This window comes from Pipra filicauda, unplaced genomic scaffold (genome assembly GCF_003945595.2).
Source record: "Pipra filicauda isolate LSUMZ 115617 unplaced genomic scaffold, ASM394559v2 scaffold105_size2325265_pilon, whole genome shotgun sequence".
NCBI classification, from domain to species: Eukaryota; Metazoa; Chordata; class Aves; order Passeriformes; family Pipridae; genus Pipra; species Pipra filicauda.
The window spans coordinates 2,082,734-2,105,432 of record NW_024103496.1 but is presented as its reverse complement, the minus strand read 5'-3'; the positions used below and the strand labels follow the sequence as shown (position 1 = coordinate 2,105,432).

General features: G+C 38.0%; 1 protein-coding gene across 3 annotated transcripts in view; it reads right to left on the bottom strand.

Moving 5' to 3' along the window:
* Positions 1–3,550: 3,550 nt before the first annotated feature.
* Positions 3,551–22,699, bottom strand: part of ANKIB1 (ankyrin repeat and IBR domain containing 1) — an 85,278-nt gene continuing 66,129 nt past the window's right edge. Inside the window, exons 10-20 of one of the 3 annotated variants that reach the window (XM_027749143.2) lie at positions 21,040–21,128; positions 16,956–17,086; positions 14,691–14,825; positions 14,063–14,149; positions 13,908–13,974; positions 13,411–13,556; positions 12,633–12,811; positions 12,047–12,098; positions 8,747–8,858; positions 7,075–7,208; positions 3,551–6,725 (exon numbers count right to left, since the gene is read on the bottom strand). In XM_027749143.2, coding sequence (XP_027604944.1) covers positions 5,973–6,725; positions 7,075–7,208; positions 8,747–8,858; positions 12,047–12,098; positions 12,633–12,811; positions 13,411–13,556; positions 13,908–13,974; positions 14,063–14,149; positions 14,691–14,825; positions 16,956–17,086; positions 21,040–21,128 — 1,885 coding nt within the window. In that variant the 3' untranslated portion in view covers positions 3,551–5,972. The remainder of the gene's footprint in view (positions 6,726–7,074; positions 7,209–8,746; positions 8,859–12,046; positions 12,099–12,632; positions 12,812–13,410; positions 13,557–13,907; positions 13,975–14,062; positions 14,150–14,690; positions 14,826–16,955; positions 17,087–21,039; positions 21,129–22,699) is intronic. The other 2 variants (XM_027749148.2, XM_027749146.2) reach the window with 2 other exon arrangements.

Below are 22,699 nucleotides of genomic sequence, written 5' to 3'. Positions count from 1 at the left end.
CAATGCAGAACCTTTTCTTCCTGGGACCTCTCAGTGAGAGTTTTTTATTGGAAATGTTGCACATCCACACACACTCTGTTCATTTCCTGCTTGAGGAGTTGAATTGCTGTGCAGTGGATTTCATTGCATTGTTTCCTCTTAGCTTCCTACTACTATCTGGTAGTCTGCTGGCACACAGCTGAAGAATCCTCTGTTCTTATTTTCTGAGTGTCACCATTCCACAGTCAGCTGCAGAGGATGCACTTGGAATGCTTTTTCAGAAGTATTTGTTGTAAATGCCTGAAATTGGGTATGAATCTGATGGACTGGTGCATTCTGCATTTCTGCATGGTCCTGTACTATGGTACTTACTATGTCTTTTGTGAGAAAAGCAGGTTTTATTCTCTTAATTCCCATAGCCAAAACTAATGCTATTCTTGAGATACGCTGCACAATTATTACTTGCATAGGTAGCATGCACCTTTCTTGCAGCTTCTGGGTCTTAATTACTCCTTCAAGGGTATGGTAGAGCCAAGAACCTCAGCTTTTGTGAAGTCTTTGGTTTTTGGCCCTGTGGGACATGGGTAGTTAAATCAATGGCAGAGATAACATAAAATGACCACAAGTACTTGGTTCTTTTAAAGCATGCCAAAGCTGTCTCTGAAGTGACTTTATTTGTACTCTAGATACAAGAACAGGAAGAAATAACACCTTTTAACAAAAGTTAGTATTTCTGCCCGTCATGTTTTGTTGGTTTGGGCCCTCAGGACTTCTTCCTGTAACAACTGGCAATTTGTCACCATTACATCTCCTTGCAAATGGGGATCTCATAGTACCAGCTTTCTGTTTAGCAGGTTATCTTCACAGGTTACTGTTTCTGCTTCATTTGAGACAGTTCTTGAGGACTTGGAGCAGTTTTGATATTAAGTCTTTGAACAGTAGTATTTCTAATTCAGTCTTTGAATTAGTAGTTCCGGCTAAACTGCATGCCACTAAAAATACTTCAGGCTTGGTTTTTAGCCTATACAATGCTGCTGCAATGATGTGGGCCTTGGGTGCAACCTCACTTGTGACTTTGGAAGTAACTCTCTTTGCACTAGTGCCAATAGAGGGTACTGCTGTTAACTGTGACTATGGAAACTCATTTTGTTTTTTGTTGAAAAATGTTTTTGTGTCTCCATTATAAGCCTGTATGATGCCTGAAGGCACAACATGCACATTCCCACTGTACATGTAAATTGACTTGTTAATCACATAGACTTTCTTTTTAATTAATTAGTAAAAATATATAAAGGAAATCTGCCAGTTGTATGTGATTTCACAATAAGTGCAAACCAACCTCAGTTATTTACCATTGCCGGTTTATTACTGTTTACACTGAGATTTCAAAAACAGGAGAAAAGTTTATCCTTTTCAGTCAACTACACTTAACAGGTTACTTGGGATTGTCATTGTAGTATTTTTTAATGAACTTTCCCTCTGAGGTAGGCAGCTCCCTGCTCACTTTGTACAAATAGGGTAAACGTGGTTTTTACTTAGGCCATCAAAGAGTCATGGTCAGAGAGAGGGCCTCAAACTCCAGATGCCTGAACTGAAAATAAAGACCACTAATTTCAAAGTAAGTTTGTTTTGCTTTTTAAATTGGAGAATGTGAAGTTTTCTGCTATAACATGTATAAACTCTAGCATTCTTTGCAATCATGTTAGTGAATCTGGGCTGGATAATTAATATGACACTGCTGTTTGTTTGCCTCCCTAAAGGCATGTTGAGGTTGGCTACACGGACTGCCACATTAAACAATGTAGACAATAAGACTGACTGTAGAATTTGCAGAGTAAAAATACTAGTGTTCAAACAAGACCTTCTTTCCAATAGATTATTATAAATAAAACTGATCTGATAATTAGAGCAGAAGGTGCAGTGGCCAAAATATAACTGATGAATAATTTGCATAGTTCACTGTTACTCAGAGAAAAACATCTGGGTTCATAAACTTCATAAACTTTCAAATACTCCCTGAAACTATGTAAAGGTAAATCATTTTAATAGAGTGAACAATTCCAGTGTAAAAACCCCAAGACAAAATCCCCCATCATTTTTCCAGTACCTCATGGTGGATAAGACACTTATGCTTGGATGAAAATATCACTATAATACGAATTCTGAAGATTATGTATGCATAGTACTGAAAACTTACATTTAATATTTCCTTGCTTATATTCTATTTATCTAGATATTCATCTAAATGACCTAAAAAGAAAAAAAACTATGCAAAAACCTTCTCAAGTTTGCATTCAATGCAGAAAGGACTTCTGTAAAGATGAAGACGTGCATAATTTTAAAATAACACCACCCTGTTAACAATTAACTTTAACATTCCACTAGTAAGAGGTAACCTTAAGTGACTACAAAGAGTTGAGGAAGAGCTTTGCAGTTAAGTTAGAAAACATTTTTTCTTTACTCTGTTATTTTATTTTTAGTAATTTTTTGTGAACTACTTAAATTGTTTTATGTTGTTATGTATTTGGGGAATAGTATTAATTCTATGCTTGTCTGTTTTTGAAGTGGAATGAAAGCATGGCATTGCAGAAAGTCAAGGCTTCATTCATTTCTTTGCTCTCATACAAAGACTGACAGCAAACAGCTCTGTGCAGTATTTACAGTTGATCTTTTTGATGCACATCTTTTGCCTTACTCTTCAGTTAAGAGGACAAGATGCTAAAAATGACACTCAGTCTTGCATGATCACTGGTTTCTCTACATCTCTCAAATTTCCATATATGGCTGATCTACGGAAGAGTAATAAGGACAGTAATCACGATATTGTCCAGTTCTAAGGAGATTGTCTAGACAATATTTTGTAAAGAAACTAGCTATCTTTTATGCATGTTTGGCTTCCATTCTTACCAGCCTCCATGAGTATTAAAAAGTGGGATGTCTTCTGTGAGGGTGGTGAGGCACTGGAACAGGTTGCTCAGAGAAGCTGTGGATGCTCCATCCTTGGAAGTGTTCAAGGCCAGACTGGATGGAGCTCTGAGCAACCTGGTCTGGTGGAAGGTGTCCCTGCTCATGGCAGGGGGGTTGGAACTGGATGATCTTTAAGGTCCCTTTCAACTAAAAACATTCTGTGATCTTGGAATGAGTGGTGGAGGAAGTTGATGGCATTACTGTAACAAGGAGCAGAACAGTTTAGTGCCTGTTAATGTAACAGAGGCGCTCTGGAATTGCCTGGTAACAATGAAGACTGGATATTAAGTGGCACTTAAGTAACGCTGATTAACAGAATCTTCCACAAAAATTAGCCCCATCCCCTCTTTAGCACCACTATTTGTAATGACAAGGCTTTACTCTACAAAGAACAAGTGCAAAATATGGCTGTAGCAATTAATGTCTGGTTTAGATTTTGTTTTCAAAGCTTAATGATGGTACCTTATATTTACAAATCAAAACATTCAGTTACTACGTGGTCCCCACCTAATGTGACACATGATTAAACATATCCTAAAAATGTCTGTCAGCAGTCTCAAGGATCTGCTACATGAAGTCTAAGATGTAATAAGACAGAACGGAATTAGTTTAAGTAATAAATGTTTAATCAAAGAATTTTACATATTATTAACAGCATTCATTTGGCCAAACATCTACATGGTTGTAGTATCCTACTTGTATATAAAGTGGGAATGTATCAAGTATAGACTATGAAAGTGCAAATAACAATTCAAGGTTAGAGTAATTTTTTTACATTATAAAATTAACAGGTTTACAAAATAGTCTTGCCAAACTTTTATTTTTGAATTGTAAAGTCAATGAATATGGTGTTAAAATAAGTACCAAGAAAATACAAATTTAATAGGCTAATTTCATGCTCATAAGAGTAACACAGAAACAATGGATATACCGCACAACCTAACCAAATTACAAAAAACCAGAACCCACAAACTTCACTATCTTCACAGAGAGCACTCTTACATATCTTACTGTAACTTTGCAAGACATCTCAATGCAATACATATTCTTTTTGTGAGAATCTTTCTAGTCAGAAATTCAAGGAAGCTATGTGAGTTAAACAACTTTCAGACCAATTCATGATGACGGGTCATGAAGGACTGTTTTAGTTGAAGGACTTTATACCTACAGGTATTTTTCAAAGGCTCAATATTATGTCAGGAGTAGGGTGGCTAGAGGAAAAGTTGGAAAATTATTTGAGACTGTTCTATTCATTTTCTCTAAAGATGCTTGCAAAATGGACAAGGTTTTTATGGGGTAAAGGTAAAATACTCTTAATTCATTTTTTTACTAATATGAACCTCGTGACTGCAAGGTTCCAAAGCTGGATTTGCATGAATTAGTTACCAAAACACTCACTTGAACTCACAGTAATCAATACATAAACTTTGCTATCATGACACTTGCCTATACACACTCAGTAGTAATAAACTTTTATATCAACAAATCTCTGGTAACAGTTAAGCAAAACTTAAAATGGAGTGTATGTAATTTGCTCATGTTATGACAAGTTTTGATTATATGTAATTAAAACAGCCATTTGAACAACTTACTCTAGTTGTAATTACATACTGTACCATTGTATTTCACTAACTGTAGATTGATGCTTTTAAGCAAATCTAAAACCAGTATATTTTGTTTTTTTCACGGTACAACAACTAGGAAAAGGTTTTTTGTGGTTTGTTTTTTTTTTTTTTAATTTTTTTTTCTTACACTAAACAGTAATCACACAGCAAATGAATATTGTGCAATTGAACAAATACCTAGTAGTGTTTTGTTTATGCAAAAACACTGACTGAACGTTTAGTTATTTACTGTAAAGGCAAGGCCATGGGTGGTTTTATGGAGGTCTTTGCAATTAATAGCATAGTTACTCCAGAACACACTGAATTTGAATTACTTGTTTAACTGTGGCAACTATCCAGTTGGGTTAGGCAAAGGCACCGTAACATGTTGAGCAGAATGTGTTATCTGAAGTTTTAATTGTGGGACTAATATATGAAAATTCTGTATTCCTATATTTTTATAAAATGTTATCATTAAAAGTAATTGCACTATTAGTGCATAAAATGCTTTGTAGAATTATGAAAACAAAGAACTATGATTGCACTTCCGTTAAAGTGTCTCTTAAAATACAGCATAGCTGTTGCTAGCTCACTGTATTTTAATATTTAAAATAACTGTTTAACAGCAGCATTAGGTTTTATTAACTTAAGATACAGGCTACATTTAATTAAATGCAGTCACCGTGGCAACACATGCCAGTTAAATTTAGAGAAGCAATGCTACCCAGTGGTTTCTTTCATTGCTAAGAATTGTGGGATTAGTTGGATAGAGTAACACTGCACTGTTTCATTAGGCTACTGCCAGTTAACCGTTCACAGTTTGGCACATTTGGACTGTAAATAGACATGAAAAAATCTTTGATTTTAATGGGAAAGAATATCCCCTAAAACTTGTTCCTGGAGCAGTACTAAAGAGAAGCATTAAATACCTCCGTTCACACTGCTAACAAAAATGCAAGATGAGTAAGGAAAAGTTATGGAAAACAAAACCAAAATGCAAATGAACTGCCAGATGTTATTTTGGTGAAATAATGATTTCTAAAAAAAATGGAATAAACTATTTTTTAGGAAAACCAACCAAAATAATCAGTTGTAAGCCTTTAATCCATACTTTCAAGTTAAGGATCATCAACCTAAGGCTAAACAGATGCTGCATTGTATTAGGAATGTGGAATACAACCTACTTATTCCTTTCTCTTGAGAGCAAAAAGGCAAGTACTACCTAAATAAATGCGAAGGATATTCCTTGAAAGGTTCACATTATTATGAAGAACTACAATTCAAGAGAACTCCTAAATATCCGTTGTTACATCAGTGGTTACAACTGAGCTGTAGTTATGTGGATCAAAGCCTCCATAATGCTTACTCCACATACTGTACCATCTGTCACTGCCATTCTTTTACTCCAGATTTAGTTTTTGTTCATACCAGATGCACATGTTCAATCCATTCACTTGAGGTTTGAGGAGTCTGACTTGCAGTATCTCCTGAAGCATCCAGGGTGCTTGTTACCTCCCTGTTATTATCACCAATTTGTGATACTGTTTCACTTGGAATAATGTTTTCTTCAGAAGTGCTTTCCTCTGTTTGGGTTCCTCTGCCTTCGTTTTTGAGTGCATCCTCAAATAGTGCATGCTCTTCCTGAGGCTCCAGCCCTGTGTCTCTAAGATTTGGTTGCCCTGCTGACCCATCTTCAGTACTGGGTTGCTGTGACTCCTCATCTGTTTCTGTACTTGTTGAGGGGATCAGAGCAATACTCTGTGGGTTCATGTCATGAAACCAGGCCATAATATTTCCAAGTAGATTTTCATTGGTATGGGGATCTTGACTGCTGGAATCAGCATCACTAGATGTTGAGTATAATCCACTTCTTGTATCACTGCAGGGGTGTGAATGAAGACGATCAGCTGAAAAGGGATCATTGCCTGCACCCAGTCTCATCAGACTGTCACCAAGTTCTAACAGCTCAGAGCTGCTCAAAGCACCCCTTGGGTTGTCTATACTTATGGGAGCAGAGTCCAATCTTGTAGGCAAAGAGGTACCTATTGCTCCTAAAGATGCCTCATTATTTAGAAAGTCTCTCGTTTCTTCATCTATGGCCAAGCCAGATTCCTGTAATGACAGCTGAATAGCTAGCAGGATGTTTGGGTCATCTTCATCCAAAGAACTCAGAGCCTGTGGAAATACATAAAGTTGCTCTCAGCATAAAACTTGCATCTTGTTACATATTTTGGATGAAAAGTAATTTGGGCTCAAATCTGAAATTCATTCATTATTCCTATAGGTCATTCATCAGAAACAATTCTTACTGACAGACTGACAACACAATTTAAAAGGTGACTATGGTTACATTAGTGATTGTTTAGCAATTCTTACCAGTGTGACTGTGTAATTTGTTGTCCTAGATTCTCCCTGTCTCATTGAAGAATTAAGAAAATTTGCAGAGAGACAAAATGACATAGAAAAGCAGAGCAGAGGAAGGCAAGCAAAGCAGAGAGAATGGAAAAGAGATTAGGAGAGATACCTGAAGAGAATCCTGGTTTTCAGAGCGACTGACAGGGGTATAGTCATGAAGCGAAGAGCTGTGCAGAATACCCATAGAAGCTGAACTCACCATGGAGGTGCCATGTCTTCTACTACTCCCACCTTCCTGAGTGTCTGTTTGGGCAATTGAAACAAAAATGGTTGAAGAACCAGCGAGGAAACCTTTTCCACTATTATCTACTTACAGAATCTCTTCCTTTTGGATTCCAATTGTGTAATTTTACTCCTTTATTCACTCTGAATGAAACAATCCAAACCACTCCTCCCACACCAACTCTTACACAATGGCAAAACACAAGTCTCACTGTTTCCCACTCCACACAATGTGACTGCCTGGCTCATCTGTACCTTTCTACTCTCAATGCCCTTCTTCCCCTCCTTGAAAGGATGGGTTATGCTATCAGGAGCATGAGCCTGTTGGCAGAAGGGGCAAAGGCACAGACATGATTTATGGAAAGCCCTGAAAAATACTGCACATGGACACAATACAGGATGTATTTACAGATGGATTACAAATGTTTGCCCATTTCTCTGTTCTTTCAAAGACAAAACCTCAGCTGTAATGTTAACATTACAGTAATTTTTACCCTAACATTGCAGCATAATTAAGAGTAGAGTCATTAGTGTAAACTTAATTACTGACATTGCTGTTTTCTTAAAACAACCAACAAAAAATAGAAGTAAAATGCCATTTTCAGAAAGAAATTCTCTGTAATAAAAATAAATGTAGCTCTTTTGACTTTGGAAAACGGAATCTTACACTGCAAAACTCGAAATAGACTGAGACAAACTAATACTCTCTTGCATGCTTTAACATTGAACTGGTCATCACTACCACATCCAAGTGTTCAGTCAAATTCTGGTCCTCAAACTAACAAGATGGTTTTGCATTTTATTTGCAATAGGGAAGAACCAAAGCATTTGATTCTTTCTCCTCAGTAAAGGATTTCTCCTTTTGGTTTTAAAGAACAAGCAAAGTATAGGACTTTAGTTCATGAGACACAGCAATGAGAGTTTGTGCAGCATGGCTTAGAGCACACAAACTGGCAACTCTGCAGAAACAGTGTCACAATATGACTTGGATTCAAGCTATTTTTTACCTTTGCCAAGGTCCTGGTGGAACTGAGACATCCCAGACAGCCAAGTTACAGTGACCTTAAGGGACGGTGCTACCAGCCGTAGCACTGCTCAGAAGAGTAGAATGCTGGAAGTCACAGCCCAGGACAACTTCTTTCCTGTCTACCTTTGCCAATACAGCCTCTGAGCAGGATTTTGAAACACAGCCTTATGACAACCTTCCACAGGCCTGTAGCAGGGAACCTTCTTCTACACTATATACACAACTGGTCCTTTTAATTGGTGTAAAAGAGCTTGTATATATAAGAGTGCCCTTCAAAATTTCTTCAGGAAAGCAAACCTGTGCTAAACAGCCGAGGAGTTGTTAGTGGGAAGATCAATGCATTTCTCTTTAAGAAGAGGAGCAGCTACAATGAAGTCAACAACACTTCTAACAGAGACAAGCCTTTATGTTGTATACAGCAATGTATTTGAAACTTTTTTAAATTGTATCCACAGAAGAACAAATATTGTGGTCACTTCTAGCAATTTCTGAGTCAGGAAGAGAAAAAGCCCAGCCCCAGGCAGGTTCGTACCTAATGTACTCTCACTGGGGTCGTCAGGGTCCGGAGTATTACTGAGCAGACTATGCATGTCTCCACGTCGACGCTGCCTGTGCCTCCTCCGATACTGAAATTCAGCATATTCCTGCATAAACCAAAGGTTACAAAACACAGGGCAGCATGCAGTACTATTTTTCTGAGTTACAAGCACCACATTTTTATAAAAAAATGTGTGATTTTATACGTTTATTATAAAATCACCTGCTCCCAGAAAAATGAATTGCAAGTTGTATCATGCAACGCTTAACATAAACAACAAAAATAATTCCAAGGTAATCCTATCTATAAAATAATAAATTTGCAAAGAAAAATACTTGATGTACTAACAACATTTTAATACTTGCAATCTCCTTTTTCAAGAATTCCATTAAGTGCACATTTTTTGTCTACAAGCTTTGATGCCAAACTTTATATACAGACACACTGACACACTTTTTAATAAATGTATACATAGTGATTTTGGAACATAAAAACAATTAATGTGAATCAGACCAATTGTTATCTCAGAATCTCTGTTGCCAGCAATTCCCAGTAGAAAATAACTTTTAAGAGATGACAGAAAGCTGGCAGACATACATCTTATACTTTTCCCAGCCTCCAGGACACTATGGCTCAGGAACTTCTTAAGCCACAGCTGATACTCTTCTACTGAGCTGTCTTTGATAGGTTTTTATTCCATGAATTACAAATCTCCTCTATTTTTGCCTAACCTAAGCTGCTAACGAGCCATACCCCCGGGTATTAACTCCTACAGCCTGTATTTTCTCATATTATGTGTATTTACCAAAACCAGTTTATATAACATTTATGGAAAAGACTCACTCTTGACCACATCAAGCTAACATCCCAAGGGTTAATTATCTTAATACTTGGAAATAAATGTTTTGATTTCCATACCTTTCCTAATATTAAGAAACTAATTTTATATTGCTTGAGGGCAAATTTCCAGATATGCTTTTGGTTTGTACAGCTGACACTAAACCTGACTGTGTAGGTAAGGTTTTTTGTTAATTGCAGTTATTCATTTACACAAGGCAATAAAAATATACACACAGTACTAGCGCTTCTCTTCAGCAAAGAACACTGCTCTTTATTTTCCTGAGCCCCAAGTTGGGAAATCTGTAACCCAAAGGCTTCATTTGGCCAAATGAACTGGGAAAGCTACCAGTACCATTACTTTTCCTTTCTTATATTAACTCTTCATCATAGAATATCTCAATATATAAAGAACCTAAAACTTAAATCCAGAAGTATCATTTCTCTTACACAATGTGTAGATGATATTATGGGAGTATGTTTTCTTTCCATGAACTGTCTCAGACCAAGTCCTTATTCATTGTGACATATGCAAGCCAAAAGGAATAGTCACAAAATCATCAGCATGGGCAGATTTTTATCTGTGTAACAAGATCCATGAAAACTGAGCTGGACAAAAGGTCCATTTAGCCCAATACTGTCTTCAACTGTGGTTAGTCGTAAATGCTTTTTAGTCTGTGGAACACCATAAAAAAACAGGGTAAAAAGGAAGTGATTCTTCTCTAAAATATTCTTCCAGCTCTTAGTGAGCTCAGAGCTTTTCTAAATGGAAGGCAGTGCCCCAAACAACACAAAATCAAACCTTGATATAGAACAATATAACTGAATTATTTTAAAAATATATAATTATAACATTATGAATCAGGAAAGTAATAATGGGAAGCGATTGCTGAACACGAAGATTTATTAATCGTATCAGATCTTATCTGTCATTTATTTGCAATACAATAATAGATTTTACTAAGAGCCATTTAACTTTTGGTTGCTTATTAACCTTTAGAAAGAGATCTTAATTACTATGTATGAAAGTTTATTTCTAATTACAAGGAACAATTTTCTACATGTGAGCAAAAGGAGTTTTAATTGTGTTGGGTAAGAATATCTTGGTTTCACACAGTGTTCTACAACAACCAGCATTCCTTGCTAAAATCAGTAAGATTTTGTTTTCTATAATAATCTGCTATACACAGTCATTCTACTGCTTGTCAGTAAAAGTACAGCACTATGTAAAACACTTTGTAGTGAAATGCACTAAAATAAACAAAAATAACCATTACTAATTCTACAAAATTCCTTTAGCATAGGTGGTTGCAAGTATTCATGATAGCTACATAGCAAAGAAACCAACTTGCATTACACAGTGCCACATTTAGCCAAGTCATAAATACTCATAAGCAATGATCTAAGCACAGCTGCAATGGCACCTACTGCTGAACAGCTTATCAACACATTTCTTACCAGCTTCTTCTCATAACCAGTTTCATTGATGATACAGTAACATCATAATGAGTTTGACATTATCAAATGTGGCATTATTTCAAAAGAAAGAACTAAAGGAACTGGACAGGAGAAGCAAGCTGATCTTTTGTAGAGAAGCGAGCCATTTTCTCACCAGCGTGATGCTCACCAGCAACAATAGTAAAGGAAATATATAGAAGAAGTACATGGAGTTTTCTAGGATGCTTAAAAATGACTAGATAGAAAGAAAACAACACCAAGGAAATATTGAAATGAAGTTTCCTTCCTGACTGAATGCTTTAATCTAATGTTCTCAAAACATCTATTAAAATTAAGATGCTAAAGGAAAGCTTTATAGGAAGCTTCTCATATTTTAGGGCAGAGTCTCCAAAACTACTTACTCCTTCCCAAATACAGATCATAGAATATTAATTTAAAAATTATGATTTTCATTCTTAGTTAAGTAGCAAAAGTTAATGTCATTTGAGTATGCAATTTTCATCCTGCTTCAATACATAACAATAAAAATAAACATTTGAAATAGTTAACAATATTTATGTGTATGACTGCATGTTTTTCTTGGATTGTGACAGAAGGATGGAAATTTCTTAGGCTTTTTGTCAAATTCTGCTGAACTAATGTTGCATTCAAAAGTAATCTAAACGATTTCATATATTTATTATTTTAAGGTTCTGCAGCACACAGACACCAGTTTATATTCAATTATAAAACTGGTTAGGTACTTGGAAAATGATGAACTCAAAATAGCTTCTCTAATGTCCCCTTAAATAACTATATCATATAGAGGCATTGCTTAGAGTCATTGCACAATTACCTATGAATATATTTCCTTCTATTGTGAAATAAATGAAATGAAAGCTTAACCAACTTGAAATGCTTTGACTCAAAATAAAGCAGCTCTTCATGCAGATTGTGATCGTACCTGTGTTTCTAGAATATGCAGAACTAAATTTAAAAAATTAAAAGGAAATAGTTTACCTCAGGGGATGCAAATCCTAAATATTCCCAATCCCATGTTCCACCAGCAAAGCTATAAAATGGAAAGATATACCATCGAGTTTAGAAGTAGAACAAATATGAACAACCTCCAGAGCTTCAAAACCTATTGAAATTTAAAAACTAGAGCAATTGTAACTCTCTAAACTTAACAAGTCTTCTCCTTTAATTCTTGCCTCAAAATTAATCTAGAAAGCCCTACAAATAAATTTTTGACTATGACAGAAGTACCTGATACTTTTAGTAAATATCTAAGAGATTTTTGAAGTGTATCAGGCATTTAGTGGTAGTCTTGATAAAAAAAAGTGAAATGGAAGCCTAATCTAATATATCACAAATGGGGAAGCAATTTATGTTGCAACAGCAGAGCAGTGATCCTCAAATACATTTTCCCCCGAAGGTTGTAATCCCATAAGAATTGAATGTCCAAGAAATATCACCATCACAGTGATTTACAACCACCACAGTTAGCATCTATCTCATAGTCAAAAAACAACAGTGGATTCACCCACTTTGGCAGCTATCAAATGAACTTTTTTTGACTTGTGCAGTGTTTTGTGAGGATTACCTGCGTCTGGGTGCTTCTGGAGAGTCTGCAGGAGCAACACCACGGGCCACAGAGGCCAGGAATTCTTGCCGCTTCTGCTGCACGAGACAAGCTGCGCGGATGATTTTATGGCGAGGCGTCCGAAGGTAAGGCCTGTTCACTTTCTGTGCAAGGTCTTCAGTGACCATTTCTAGGTCTGTCTGCAATAGTTAATAATACAGAATAAAATAGTTTTACAGTAAAACGTGACTCAGGCAGAGCTCTTTGCCATATATACTGAGAGGAGTGATATCCATTTTCCTGAAAATACCTTTTGAAATACCAAAATACCCTGAAATGTCTGCCCTCTAGCCTCCTCTGTTACTGACCTACATGCTGTCCTACACCTTGGAGCAGGATTTCCCTGCACTCAGACATATTGAACATCTTCAAGGGACCTAAGGGAAAGGAAAGGAGTCAGCAGTCCCAGGTAGTCCCCCACTTTTGCCTTCACCCAGATGTAAAGATACATCAGTAGGGAAAGACAGGATAGAGGAGGTAGAGAAGGAGATGAAGACTGAAGCTAAAATGTTACCCTCACAGATTAACAGGAAATTTTTTTTCTTTCTCCTTCTATGTGTCTTTATCCCCTTCCTTTCGCAGCAAGTGTTGTAAAAAAAAAGTGCTACTTTTCCAAACTTGGTTACAAATACAAAACAGGTATATCAGTTTTATACTACAAAAATGGCAAAAAGACACTGAAAACTAACATAAAAAAAATAAAGTGCCATTAGAAAAGCAAAATATGTCCATGTATTACCTGCATAAGTTCAAATATTTCTTTCTTTGTGCTTTTAGGCTCCAAGAAGAATCCATATGGATAAGAACACTTAAGAATGCGGCGAGTTTTTAGAAGCTCTTGCACTGCATCTTCAATGAATGTGGTATCAGGACAGCCTCCCTCAGCTGCAATATGAAACAAACATTGTGAAAATATTTTCCTGCTGATGTCAGCATTACTTTTGTGCATATCAGTTAAATATTTTGCAAGTAAACAGCAGCACAGATGGCTGCACAGTGTTCTTACTAAAAGAGGTAAGCACAGAACAATAATTTCTTACTAATGCTACTATCTCCTTGAGTCTTTGGAATACGTAAGATTTACTGTACATTTAGCTTTCATCCAACACTTATGAATTCTAGTACTGAAGGGATCACATCACACAGCAGACCAATGTGATCTCTATGCAAAAAAGGAAGGTTTAGCCAATCACATGTAATTTCAAATCAAATTCATAGATCACAGCAAATACTTACTTCCACTGAGAGCTCTACTCAACTGCTCCATCTTTTCTTTGGCTGTTTTTAGAAGGCGTTGTTCTAACTAGAAAAATAAAATAAATAAAACACAGTAAGATAATTATTTTTGGATTAATAAAACCAAAAATCAGTAAAAATGGCTTGACCCACACCTGGTAGCTAAGTTCATGGTTCTTAAATCTTGTATAATAGTGCATAAACCTATCAAGCTCTTGAAATCTTCTATGCTTCTTTTCAGCCTGGAAACAAAATAAACCAAAATAAATCTTATGAATTAATATAGAATCACCATTAGATATAATTAAATAACCAACTTTTTCTTTTCTACATGAACTATTGTATGCAATGCTGATGGTGCCACGTAAGTAAAGAGACAAAAGTAATTTGTGAAATTCACAAGTCTGCAAATACTGTAGCCAAAGAATTGATACACTGTGAGTGCCTGCTATTTAAAGCGACTTTCCAAATGCCAAAATTAAGGCAAGTCTTCTGTAGTGCATAGCAGCTAATTACAGGATCATCATGCCCATTTCACAAAAGGAAACCATGGCACAGAGGAGTAAAATGTCTTGAACAAAGTCACCAGTGATTATTACCAAAGTCAAAAATCTTATGTTTCTATCCACAAATAAGTAGTGCTTTCTTTCTGTCTCTTTGATATATTTAAGGCTGTATTTTTCCATTTGGAACTTGGTTTTGGAAGAATTTTGATTAAACTTATCCTAAATGGAGAATTGCAGCCTTAGTGGTATTTTTCAAAAACACATATTCATTTGTTACCTCTACAGTCATCTCCTTGGACTGTTCCTCTACATGCTGAATAACCTCATAGCGTGTGCATCTGTAGTAGCCTCCAGTGGAAGAGCTGTGCTTCTTCCATTCTTCTAAGCATATCCAGCAAAAGTCATATTTGCACTTCAGAAAAAAAAAAAGGAAAAAAAAAAGGAAAAAAGAAGTTGAAACATTTTCGATTTGCAGTTAGGCATCATTATTCCTCCACGAGCAACTGAATTAACATCATTCTGAGTAGTAAAAATTTTTTGGGCGGTCTCCTTCCTTATTTTACCAACTAAGGAGATCCATTTATCGAATCATGTAAATCATCATTTTTGTTCCTTGGATCATAGGCTTGTATTGGATCTACATGTTAAGTTTTAAGTGGATGAAGTTAATCAAATACACCTGATCAGACCTGGGGTTTTGTTATTGCAAAAAAAAAAAAAAGTCCCATTTTTTTAAACAACACAGAAACTGTTCATGTCCCACCTGCTGTCTGGCCACAGTCTGAGCCAAGTAGAACAGGTAACTGCTGAGCAAGTAACTGCTGGGTAGGTATTTCAGCCTCTCTCTTGGTGGCAGTACAAATTAAGCCTCTGCACCATACAGCTACCAAGTTTCAAGAAACTTGCAGCAATTTATTATCTATGAACCCCCTCCTGTTCCTTCAAATCTGGTTCAAAGTACCCAGGTTAAAAAACAACTACATGAGGGTCACGAGAGAGCAGGACTGCCTAAGCCTTCCTTGTGAGAAACTGGGCTCATAAAACAGTAAGAAGATGTCTGCTTAAGTACAGAAAAATGATTATATGAGTAAGGAGCATCCTCCTCTACACCAAGGTACATGCCAGCTGCTAAGAGGCAGCTGTAGCCCATCACGTAGTAGGTGTGAGCTTCCTGTTAATTCAGCAGAGGAAGCAACAAGTGTGGTGACCACTATACCTCATGTCTGAGCCCTGCAGTGGGCTTGAGGACACCCTTCCTCTCCTTCCTCACTAGGCTGAGGGGAGGCAGCTGCTGTTTGAAGAGATTTCTCGATGACAAAAGGAATCCGACTGTTTTAAGGACATTTTAAGCTGTTTATAAGGTATAGCATCAAAGAAAAAAAGACAACTGTGGTTGTCAGCCAGTGCCTCAGAATGGTACAGAATTAAATTATTTATATTTAACAGTGTTTAATGGCCAAAGTCATCTCCAGCCCGAAGCCATACTTTGCTTAATTGAGATGAGCTCAGTTGCTCAGATGAGGCAACAGCTGCAAAAAACATACAGTTTTAAGCACTATGGAACTTACGAGTTCTTTTAAAAATCATTTAAAGAAAAAAAAAACCAAAAAACCAAACCAGGAAACTTGGCATAAACCAAAGTGGAGGAGAATTTGTTCTCTGCTGTCAATGACATAAAAAACACTCCCAACCTTCAATTCATATCGCAGGAAGAGAGAGAATATGTGATAATATAAAGAAAATGGGATACGTATAGCAATGGAGAGACACCTGCATTTCAGAAAAATAAAAGAATTACTTTCTAAATCTGTTAGCTTTTCATTGTAGGTCAACTATGTCAAGTGTGTGGTCCTTTCTTATTTTTAATGATGGTCCTCTAAGAGGTAGTATTTGTAGTTATGTAAGATCTGACATAAAGAAACAGTATTCTAAAAGTGCCGTTTTTAGCTATTTTGAGAAAAAAAGCCTTCTCAAATGATACTGAACTCACAGCAAAAATATTTTGTTCTATTTTGGTAGCAAACTCATGACTAATTTTCTGGCTGTTGTCACCAATACATTTCCCTTGGAATTACTTCTGGTTGTCTTTTCATTCCTGCTATGGTTAATTCCTGTTTACAGTTTTCCACCTAAACTTCTCTGCTTTGTTGCTATGTTAGAGAAATAATGCAAAAGAAAAATACAGTAAGGCAAAACCTTCATTAAAGCTTACCCTTCCTTAAAATGCTAACATCTTCTGCAAACTAAAACTGTTCTCTCTTCTACATTATTAATGATGATTTAACCATCTAAGTTTCATACTGAATTGCCCTTAATTCTTAGGTGTTTATGAAATTTCAGTCATTGCAATGTTCACCTGCCAGACAAACAGATTTCACTAAATATTAAACATTTGCTAATTACCTAATTCTTGCAACAGGTTCCATTAGATCTCAGGCATGACACTTCAGAGGTTTTGGACCTCTGTGCTCCTAAAATGTGTACAGGACATACAAACCTGAACGATGGTTCCACAACAGATTGTATGATGGGTCTTTCTTACCTTTGCACACTGCATGTGGTTGCAGCCCTCATTCTTCTGAATTGGAGATTTGCAGTTGGCGCACGGTTTGGAGTTTGTCAATAACCACAGGCAGTTGGCAGCATCTTCATAGGCCTCACTCACTCCCACAACTTTTAGGGGGTGACAGGAGGATATGGAGCATGCAAAAACAGAGAGGTCGAAATTGTACTTGTGTAATCTTTTGTGAAAATCAGGTGAGGAAAGATGCATGTTTATCTGTTTCTTTGACAAAATATTGAAGTTCTTCACTATATATATTTCTCACATATATAAATACACTTATTATTATTACATTTTCTACTTTATACATATTACATATAATATTACTACACTTCTTATTTCTTTAGATTTCCACACATCTATTTCTATACAAATTTATATACAGTATATATGACATTTAATTTATAAAAGAGAAAAAATATATATAAGAAAAACAGGCATAGTTTGACAAAGTAGGGTGTATTTTGCCTCTTTATAAAATTTTCTATGCTTTCCAAAATATTTCTAACACTATGGAAAGGCTCTGAACTGTGGTAATCAAGGTAAGTTATGTTTTCAAATTACTGTTAATCTTTTCTCTCCAGAAATAAGCCTAAGGGTGTAGTGCCTGAGTTGAGAATAAAATCAATGGCCCAGCTGAAGTGCATGTACACCAATGCACGCAGTATGGGAAACAAACAAGAGGAGCTGGAAGCCATAGTGCAGCAGGAAAACTATGACATAGTTGCTGTCACAGAAACGTGGTGGGATGACTCACACGACTGGAGTGCTGCTATGGGGGGCTACAAGCTCTTCAGAAAGGACAGGCAGGGTAGGAGAGGTGGAGGGGTGGCTTTATATGTTAGAGAGTCCCTTGACTCTGTTGAAGTTGAGGTCAGCAGTGACAAGGTTGAGTGCCTGTGGACCAGAATCAGGGGGAAGGCCAACAAGGCTGACATCCTTGTGGGTGTCTGTTACAGACCGCCCAACCAGGATGATGAAGGAGATGAATTATTCTACAAGCAGCTGGCAGATGTCTCAAAATCTCCAGCCCTTGTGCTCATGGGTGACTTTAACCTGCCGGATATCTGCTGGGAGCTTCATACTGCAGAGAAGAGGCAGTCAAGGAGGTTCCTGGAGTGTATAGAGGATAATTTCCTTCATCAACTGGTAAATGAGCCTACCAGGGGTAAGGCCCCACTAGACCTACTGTTTACAAACAGAGAGGGGCTGGTGGATGATGTAGTGGTTGGAGGCCGCCTAGGGCATAGTGACCACGAAATAATAGAATTTTCAATCCTTAGGGATGTAAGGAGAGCCATCATTAAAACTTCTACTCTGGACTTCCGGAGGGCAGATTTTGGCCTATTCAAAAAACTAATTCAGGGCATACCCTGGGAAACAACCCTTAAGGGCAAGGGGGTCCAGGAGGGATGGACATGCTTCAAACAGGCAATTTTGAGCGCACAGGAACAGGCTATTCCAGTGTGCCGAAAGGCCAGCCGGAGGGGAAGACGGCCGGCTTGGTTAAATAGGGAGGTTCTGAAAGAAATCAGGGATAAAAAGAAAGTTTACAGACTGTGGAAAAAAGGGCTGGCTACTTATGAAGAATTTACGAAGAGAGCTAGGTCATGCAGGAAAAAAATTAGGGAAAGAAAGTGGAATTTGAAGTTAATTTGGCTAATTCAGTTAGGGATAACAAAAAGTCCTTTTATAAATACATTAATAGCAAAAGAAGGGGCAAGGAAAACCTCAATTCTCTGTTGGACTTGGAGGGAAATATAGTTAACAAAGATAAGGAGAAGGCTGAGGTACTTAACACCTACTTTGCCTCAGTTTTTAGCAGTAAGACAGGTGGCCCTCAGAACAACTGGCCTCTAGAGCAGATAGACAGAGACAGAGAGCTGAATAGCCCTCCTGTATTCCAGGAGGATGTAGTTAGCAACTTACTGAGCCAGCTGGATCCTAACAAGCCTATGGGACCAGACGGGATCCATCCCAGGGTGATGAGGGAGCTGGCAGAAGAGCTTGCCAAACCGCTCTCCATCATCTTCCAACAGTCCTGGCTCTCTGGGAAGGTCCCAGATGATTGGAGGTTGGCGAATGTCCCCCCAATCCACAAAAAAGGCTGCAAGCAGGACCCTGGCAACTACAGGCCTGTCAGCCTGACCTCGGTGCCTGGCAGGGTTATGGAGCAGATCATCCTGAGTGCAATCACACAGCACCTTCAGGATGGACAAGGGATTAGACCCAGCCAGCATGGGTTTAGGAGGGGCAGGTCCTGTCTGACCAACCTGATCTCTTTTTACGATCAGGTGACCCACCTGGTGGATGAGGGGAAGGCTGTGGATGTGGTCTATCTAGACGTCAGCAAGGCCTTTGACACTGTCTCCCATAATATACTCCTGGAAAAGCTGGTAGCCCATGGCTTGGACAAGTGTACCCTCTCCTGGATTAGGAGCTGGCTGGAGGGTCGGGCCCAGAGAGTGCTGGTGAATGGAGCTGCATCCAGCTGGCAGCCGGTCACCAGTGGTGTTCCCCAGGGGTCTGTGTTGGGTCCAGTCCTGTTTAATATCTTTATTGATGATTTAGATGAGGGGATTGAGTCCATCATCAGCAAATTTGCTGATGACACCAAACTGGGAGGAAGTGTCGACCTGCTGGAAGGCAGGAGGGCTCTGCAGAGGGATCTGGATAGACTTGAGAGATGGGCTGATTCCAATGGGATGAAGTTCAATAAAGCCAAGTGCCGGGTCCTGCACTTTGGCCACAACAACCCCCTGCAGCGCTACAGGCTGGGCACAAAGTGGCTGGAAAGCAGCCAGGCAGAAAGGGACCTGGGGGTACTAATTGACAGGAAGCTCAACATGAGCCAACAGTGTGCCCAGGTGGCCAAGAAGGCCAATGGGATCTTGTCCTGTATCAAAAATAGCGTGGCCAGCAGAACCAGGGAAGTGATCCTTCCCCTGTACTCTGCGTTGGTGAGGCCACACCTTGAGTATTGTGTTCAGTTCTGGGCCCCTTCAGTTCAGGAAGGATATTGAGGTGCTGGAGCGGGTCCAGAGAAGAGCAACAAGGCTGGTGAAGGGACTGGAGCATAAGTCCTATGGGGAGAGGCTGAGGGAGCTGGGGTTGTTTAGCCTGGAGAAGAGGAGGCTCAGAGGTGACCTCATCACCGTCCATAACTACCTGAAGGGAAGTTCTAGCCAGGTGGGGGTTGGTCTCTTCTCTCAGGCACTCAGCAATAGGACAAGGGGGCACGGGCTTAAGCTCCGCCAGGGGAAATTTAAGTTGGATAGCAGGAGAAAATTCTTTACAGAGAGAGTAATCAGGCATTGGAATGGGCTGCCCAGAGAGGTGGTGGATTCACCATCCCTGGAGAATTTTAAACGCAGATTGGACGTGGCACTGAGTGCCATGATCTAGTAAATGGACTGGATTTGGACCAAGGGTTGGACTCGATGATCTCGGAGGTCTTTTCCAACCCAATCGATTCTATGATTCTATGATTCTATGATTTAATTTTTTTGTTAATGTTGACCAAGAAAGTGATCAGTCTGTCCTGTGTAAACCCAACATTTATTAGTGTTTTTAGTAAATATTATTTATCATTCAGCCATTTCCTACAGCTCCCTTGCAGTTCACCCTCAACCTTACTATTATTATCACCTGTTGGCTTGAATTAGTTTTATAGCACACAAAAACTGCATGGAACACTACTCAAACAGAAGAGTAGACTGGGCTAAAAGAATTAAAATGGGACAGGATAAATAAAGTAATATTCAGGAATAAATCAACTAATTAAAGAAACAAAGCTTTAAAAGGAAGGAAAAGGAGTTTTATATGCCCTGACTGAACCACACGTGTATTTATGGGGAGAAATGTTTTACAAAGACCAGACTACTACAGTGTTGCAGTTAAAAGTGTGAAGCAGCCCCTCATTTTCTTCCCCTTTACCCCTATTTTTCAGCCAGTATGAGTTTTTAACTTAATGCAACTAAAAAAAATCCCTCTAAACCCAAAAGATCAAAACAGCAGCACAACACCTGCTTCACCTCCTCCCCCAGCCCCACACAGCTCTTACGTTCTTCTGGTTTCATTTCAGATATTTTCTGTAGCCAGTCCTTCCAGGTTTGGCAGTCACAGGGTTCATGTGCTTCACCAAGACATTCCCTGAAGATGAAGGTTTAAACACCATTACTTATAACTAAGAGACTGAGAATTAAAGTTAAAATTGATTCAAGCTAAAAAAAAAGGAAACTTACCAAGACATGCTTAAACTTTAATTGAGTCAGGAAGATAAAAGCCATCCAAATAACATTATTTTAAAATACTCTTAGACTACTTGCTCACAACCATAGATGACCATTATTAATAAAGAATTTAAATGAGACAGGAAAGAAGCTTCTTAAAATTACAATCTGAAATAAATCAGCTGGGTACTATTTTAGTGCCACAAAAGTGCTAGTATAGTTTCTGGCATAAAGATAACCCAGAATACAGACTTTATCCAAAAGTAAGTAGTTTCCTATAGCTGAAATGCATTTCATGTAGAATTACTTGCATCTGTTCAGTTGTAATAACTAATCCTTAACTAGATTCAAGCTTTTTGTCTAGAACAAGATCAAACCGGCATTAAGTATTTATGGATTTTTACTCTTTCCACCAGAGCCTCTTAAATGGGGGCTTTAACTTATTTACATGGACACACTGGAGTACTGAGTCTCTTGAGCTTCTCCTGAAGTTAATACAAGCTTTAAGGATGGCCATCACTACTACACAGTGGCAGATATATGGCTTCCAGATGGTGCTTCAGTGTAGATGTGCCAACATGCACTCCGGATTTGTAATTACTCCTTTTTTTACTGGAATGGCAGCAAATAGCCTAAGACATCTGCCACATCAAACAAAACAATTTCAGATGGGCACCAGCTGCATCAGAGCACACACAAGTTTTCTGCAGATCCAATGGTGAACTGCTCAGTTCAGAGTCAGAAGCTACATCAATACTCTTCTGATTGCTCTTGTCCACATCTTAAGCAGAAGTGCAGGGACAAAGAAAAGGCTATGGCAACAGTTTTGAACTTTTCCCCCCGCTAGGTAGTCTGCTAACAAAAAAGCTTAAATTCAGCACACAAGGATCTCTGGTTTGGACTTAAGATCTTAGCTAGGAAAGACTGTACTGGAATGGGTAAGTGGTCTATAACAAGGCCATCTCAGCCCTGGTTGAAAGCTGACACCTTTCTGTGGGACAGTAGTACACTTAGATCATTGACTTCTCATAGAATTTGTTACCAGAAAAGATTGAAACTAGCAAAAATTTAACTTTGACAAGCTCAGTTTTAAGTTAAAAGCTGATTAGTCAATCTTTTATGGGGGGAGCAGGGGGAGGGAGTTGTGTCTTTGATGTTTTTAAATTCGTGGATTTTTAATGAAGTGCAGCTATATCTATATTTATATCTATATATCTATATCTATATCTATGTATATCTCTATATCTATCTATATCATCTGTATCTTTGACTTTGTATCTATATCTATCTATATGATAGTCACAACAGAGTGTTCAAGAACAACTTCTTATAGAAGTTCTTTCATTAGCCCACCTCAAAACAATGATTTTCATGCTGGGATGTCATTTTAATGGAGTAATAGCACTGAGCCTATTGCTTGTGAAACTTTTTATGAATCAAAGTACATACTTATTAAAATTGCGGCAAGTTTCAACAAGTTAAAATTTATGA